Source organism: Asparagus officinalis, chromosome 1 (genome assembly GCF_001876935.1).
Source record: "Asparagus officinalis chromosome 1, Aspof.V1, whole genome shotgun sequence".
Taxonomy (NCBI): domain Eukaryota; kingdom Viridiplantae; phylum Streptophyta; class Magnoliopsida; order Asparagales; family Asparagaceae; genus Asparagus; species Asparagus officinalis.
Window position 1 is genome coordinate 117885682 of NC_033794.1, and position 6155 is coordinate 117891836.

General features: G+C 44.0%; 1 protein-coding gene across 1 annotated transcript in view; it reads right to left on the reverse strand.

Moving 5' to 3' along the window:
- LOC109840227 overlaps positions 1 to 1941 on the reverse strand; it is a 3093-nt gene extending 1152 nt beyond the window's left edge. Inside the window, exons 1-6 of the mRNA XM_020408792.1 lie at positions 1749 to 1941; positions 1593 to 1652; positions 1323 to 1520; positions 995 to 1240; positions 742 to 924; positions 116 to 673 (exon numbers count right to left, since the gene is read on the reverse strand). Coding sequence (XP_020264381.1) covers positions 116 to 673; positions 742 to 924; positions 995 to 1240; positions 1323 to 1520; positions 1593 to 1652; positions 1749 to 1941 — 1438 coding nt within the window. The remainder of the gene's footprint in view (positions 1 to 115; positions 674 to 741; positions 925 to 994; positions 1241 to 1322; positions 1521 to 1592; positions 1653 to 1748) is intronic.

The following is a 6155-nucleotide window of genomic DNA, read 5'->3' on the forward strand; positions in this document are numbered from 1 at the left end:
AGCTCAGTCGTCAATTTAATTTTGAAAGCTTCTTCATCAACACTTTGAAGCGCGGCGACCTCTTGTTCCATTTCAGCAATTATTTTATCTTGAAAGTTCAGTTGCTGTAACAGGCCTTCCTCAACATGAATTTCCTGCGTCAACTCAGACTCCAAGACATCAAGAGCATCCTTGGCCATTGCAAGTTCCTCCTCTAAGCGAGCTATTTCCGCTCGACTCGATTTTATATCTCGGCGTAGGTTGACCTTGGCTTGTGTTCTTTTGCCAACATTCACCCTAAGCTGATGACTGTGGGCTCTTAATTGTTGGAGTTCAGAGTTGGCAGATTCTTGAGAATTACGCCACGCTTGCAGCCTGGATTCCATATGAGAAGCGATGTAAAAAGGTACGCCTTTGGTGCGAAGAGTTTGCAGAAGTTCAATATGTTGTCTCAACTCAATCAAATAAGCGGTGACTGAATCAGCTAAGTCGTTATACCCTTCCTCTCTGAACCCTGATATAAAACGCTCAAAAGATTTTTTATAATTCTCAAAATACGATCTTTTGAAGAGAATGCGATCGACCATAGAGTTCAAAAAGGAGATGAAGCCTTGGAGATTAGAGCAGATAACAGACTTGTCCGGATCGTCATCAACCAATAACGCTTGGATTTGAGTTGATAATGATGAAGGAACTGCGAGAAAGTCAAATAAGTCAGTACAGTATATATATATGCATACAAGACAACAAACTAAAGCATACCAAATTCGACGGAAGAACCTTCAGCATGACTTGGTTCGCTCAAGGATGGTAATCTGGATTCCTGAACAGTCAAGATTGGTTCAGGAATGGTAGCTGTTGATGCACCCGCTACATCAGGGACTTTTTCAACTAAAGTCTCAGAGGACGGCGGGTCCAAACTAAGAGACTCTTTAAGAGGAGATTCTACAAACAGGAGGATTACAATGAGCATAATGATAATCCGAGCTTGAAACAAACGATAAATGAAACTCACCAATTCTAGTCACAACATCGGCCGATGTACCAACTTCTTCAGTTGGTCTCGCTTTTGTTGCAACTGGACTAATCTGGGGAGTGACAGTGACTTCTATCATCATGGGGTCCATAGGAGTAGAAGGTTGAGGTTCAAGAACTGATGATTGCAAATCAACTTCGGTTCTTGTCCACGGCACAAGTTCACTACTCTCCAGTCGATCAGACGTACCAATGATTATAGTAGTATCAGTTCCAGCAACTGGTCCTATAATTCAAATACTTATATGGTTAATCAAGTTAAAATATATATGTATGCATATATGGAGTTTACAGAATAAAGGTCTTACTTTCAGAAGGACCTGCTTCTGTTGGACCGACTCCAACGCTGGATTCCGTGGCTGCACCAGGAGTTTCCCCCGATAGTAAGTCGGAGATATACTCATGGTCGCCTTCAGAGAGATTGAAATCGAGGTGATGTTCATTGAATTCCTCGACCTCTGTTGTATGCGTGGTCTCTCCTCCAACAGATTCGTGCATTGTGACATCTACAAAATGTGTTGAGTCGTAAATGACACATAAATTTAGACGAATTTGCTCAAAAAGACAATTAATTTTACCTTCGTTGGTCGGGGCTGATTCGAGAGCTCCACTACTGGTACCTGCTTCTTTTAATTTGACTAAAAGGAGAGAAAGCGCACAGGTCATTAGAGGAGGCACACGGTCCGACTCATTCATTTCTCGGATTTCTCTTCCGAGAGGAGAAAGATCAGTACCTGTGTCCGCAGCTGATGGATCAACGTCAGGAGTGGGTGGAACATCAGCCGATCCTTCCTTCAGAGCATCATGCATTTGTTGGACGAAGCTTGTTTCCTCAATTTCCATACCTCCGGGAGAAGCAGCATCAGCTGGCAATTCTCCTTCCTCTCGACTCCCTGCAGAAGTTGAACATGAAATAAGTTTGAACATCAAAAAAGTGTAAAAGCTATAAAAACAAATCGTTACCTTGCTCATCAGAAGAAGCACTACGACCAGACGCCTCTTCTACAGCAGGAAGATGAACGCGCGGTTTAGAAACAGCTTTCTTCTGTTTCTTCAGAGGGCGTGCACCAGAACCTTCATGACGATGTTTGGTGCGTAACTCAGCTCGGGGAGAAACTTGAGTTTGAGCTTGAGTAGAAGTTCGAGATATTTGCCGACGAATGAGAGGCACCATATCCTCTTCATCCTCTTCGTCGCAACTAAGAACTTCTACCGTCATCCGGTTAGGATGTTCCATGACGACTCTTTCCTTACGTTTCTTTGGAGCAGCTTGTGGTTGGGTCGGAGCGACAGAAGGCCTTACAAGTCCTCTATCAAAGAATGAATCGGGAAGGCCAGATACTTCCTCAGAACTTGATTCATTCTCGTCTTCCCCTTCTGAAGTTTCGGTTGCTTCACTATCAAACTCCTCTTCACTATCAACTGGGAGAGCCGGTTCCTTTCCTTTCCTTGATGATTCAGCAGCCTCTTTTCCTCGAGGCGACATCACAGCTTCACGGGTCACTTCTGTTGCTTGTCGTGGAGCTATCTCTTCCTCTGAGTCTGATATCCTCCTGCGTCGAGTGACAATATTGGCGGCTATCAACCATTTGCAAAAGAGGAAGGTCATCCGTAGGGGCGGTGCCTCTAAAGGAAGATCGAATTCGACATTTGTACAGCCGGCGATGCTCCAGAACCAAGCCCTCGCACCGTCGATAAGTCCACCTCGAGAGCTAAGGTGGCGGTTTGGATTGCCAACATATATCTGATCATAGCCGAACTGACGGGCGAATCGACATGGGAGATAAGGTTCAATGTGACAAGTATCTCTTACCCTGAACAACAGATATCCAGGTCGAATGTTCATCAACCATCTGAAGCACCCGACATCCAAGATGGTACGATTCTGCCTTGGGTCTTCAGCATCCACTAAGGTAGTGTTGTAAGTACCGGAGAACTGAGGGAAGCAGGGAAAAAATTCCCAACATTTGTGAATTTTAAACTGCCTCGTTATGTCCGGCTCTCGATGTTTGCTCCATTTGCAATTCTCGAGATTTTGCAACAGAGGGACACTGAGATCTACCGTATCAGGAGCCTCCATTAAATCTGGTCGATGAAGTACCAACCAGGCCATTAAGTAAGTATAGGGCAGCTCCAGCTTCGGAACGGACAGGCTGGCGGAAGGTTTCTTTTTCTCCTGAGTAAATGCGGAGATTAGTTGCCGCAATCCACTATGAATATCGGCCACCATAGCGGGAAGCAAAGATAATTTGCGACCTGTAGCCAGCTGGACGGCCGGATACAACACTTCCATTGGCATCGCATCTGCGGATTGATGGGGAACTACACATCTCTTTAACCATAAGGCTAGAAAACCTGCCAGCAGAGCAGTAGGGCTAATCGGAACACCAGCTTGCCACAGATAAGAGCGGAACTTAGTGCCGTGCAAAAATCCATCTTCTGAGCGCGAAGTATAAGAATGCGCGTTGGTTTTCTCTAACAAACGGTTAATTTCATCCGTACTCAAGGGAGACAATCCGCACACATCTGCCGAACGGACATCCAGATTCTTGAAGAGATAATCAGCGAATTGTTTTAAACTGACTTGAGGAGACTTCTTTCTGGCTTTGGGCTCCATCTCGGCCATGGCTATATGATAATGACAGGTCAATTCCCATAGAGTGTCATAGGTCGCAGTCGAGCTATCTTTCATCTTAATCAGCTGATTGGTGGTCGGAAAGAACTCTTGATATGGGACATCGCCCATAGGCAAAGCAGACACTTGCATCATTTCATGCAGTGGTAGTCCAAGTTCCCCGTTCTTGGTAAAGAATGTATTGGTGTCCGGGTTGTAGATCTCGAACAAACAAAGGAAATGACTTACACTGCTCTGCAAGCCATGCATGGTGGCACGAATCGGGACATCCAACCCTAATCCTGCTAATTCTCGCCCAAAACGTTTCAACACATATTGGGTCATCCTGGTCCACCACCACTTGTTCCCAGAATAATGGACCCATCCATAACACCTGAAAGTCTCTCTGGGCAATCTTTTTCCTGCTGCCGCTAACCGGTTCTTCACAGTGTTGGCTTGCACTATCTTTTCGTTCTGAGGAATATTGTCTTGTCCTAAGACACCCGGATGAAGTCCTCTCACATGAGCTCTTTCACTGGAACCTGGAGTTGCTTCCTTTCCAATGAAACCACAATGAATGTGCTCGTGGTTTTCGGTTAATTTCCAGAACATCTCTCGTCCAACTGATAGGTTCCTGAACATTAACAGTGAATGATCCCGAGGGATAAAAGGCAGATATAAGAATGATGATCCACTCTGGTGCAACCATTGCGCAGGCTGGCAGAAAGCAATCTTCGGATCTTTTACCGAGTCACCAAATAAGAAATCTGGCTTCCTTATGCATTGATTCGAGTCTTGCTCCGAGATCAAGGGCGCATCTGTGATTAATCGTCGTAGAACACGACAACTACCTCGCTGGATTAATTCACTATCACTTCCGTTATAATCAGATTTAAACTGGGGAGAGAATTCAATTAACGGGATCCCCTCGTAATAAGAGTGGGTCACGCTACTCCGGCCAGTAATCACATCAGCAGTAAATGTGGTAGAAGGAAATCGGACTGATAAAAGAGGCATACACATAAATGGTGTAAGTGTCATCCTAAAATTTTAGAGAAAAACGGTATATCTCATTCTATAAGATATAGTCGTTATCTCATAACAGGTGTGACGATTTTCTATCCACCATATGTATAAAGGAGGTATGCGGGCATTATAACGGCATACCAAAACCTTTCAATACATATGGGATGATGTAAAATCGCCCCTGTGTATTATGAAGTGTGTTTTGTCAAAGCAAAACAAACACTTTTAAGCGTCGATCCCCTCAAAGGAGGATACCGGCTCTTCTCGAAGGTACCTCAAAGGATACAAACGAGGATCTGCAAGCAAATACAGGTGCATATATATATGGAATGGACGAAATACAATATTTAAATTCGTGAAAAGGTGAAAGAAATATACCTCCACGTGAGATCGCAGCAGGGGCAGCCTCCTCAGGGCTCTGAACAGTCGGTCGGATTCCCTTCCCTCGAGCTCTACGTGGCGACATGATGAGTATGTGATCTACATTGAAATCCAAGAGGAAGGTTAAGATTTTGAACATGAAATCGACAAAAAAATAGGACAAATACAACTGAAATGCTGCATGCACAGTCACAGGTTGCCAAAAGTCAAGATTTTGAAGAAAAGAGGGGAAACAGACCTTTCAAATCCAAATGAAATCTCTTCAAATCGAAGCACCACCAAAGTCAGAAACGAAGAGAAGAAGAAGAGGTGAAGAACTGGTCGAAAATCGCTCGAAAATCGCCCAAGAATCGCCTGAAAATCGCAAAAAAGTCGACGTGAAAAAACCCTAAAACCCTAAGTCCCGACTTTTATAGCCTCTGCCTCGCTGAGCGAGACAGAAAACTCTGTCTCGCCGAGCGAGACAGTAAACTTTTCTGTTTTGCACTATGGAACAGTGGAATACTCCAATGGGTACACGAGTCTAAACTGTATTCCCACCCTCAACAGGAAGTTTCTGGAGAATATTAATCTGAATATTCTTAAGGATAACCTGAGGAATTCTCAATGGATATACCAATTCAATGGTAAACGCTGAATTCACAAGAGCAAGTATCAACTTCAATTCAAGATCTCGACAACGGTCAAGCGATAAACGCGACGCCGGGAGAACGTTAGCTATTCTACGAAGAACTGGATAGACTAACAGCAGAAGAGGTTAAACATTGAAGCCATTTACAAGTCCTTTCATACGATCTATTCAGCCAAGCATTGAAGGGATCGTAAGTAAAATCTATCTTATCCAAAGTATCCCATGCTCCTCTATAAAAGAATGAGTCTGGAATACTTTGGAGGGGGTATCTGTAGGCGTCAAAAAATGCTAATAGATATCCCAAGCATAGAGAAGATCACTCAAAAATTCACAAGAAAGGATTTCATACTGTTTTGGAAAAATCAAAACAAGTATGAACTGTCTCGCCAGCGAGACAGTCTTTGCTGTCTCGCCAGCGAGACAGTGTTGAAATAGTCAAAACTACATTTGTAACTGCCCTACACGTGTCCATTAACTGCCAAGGGACGT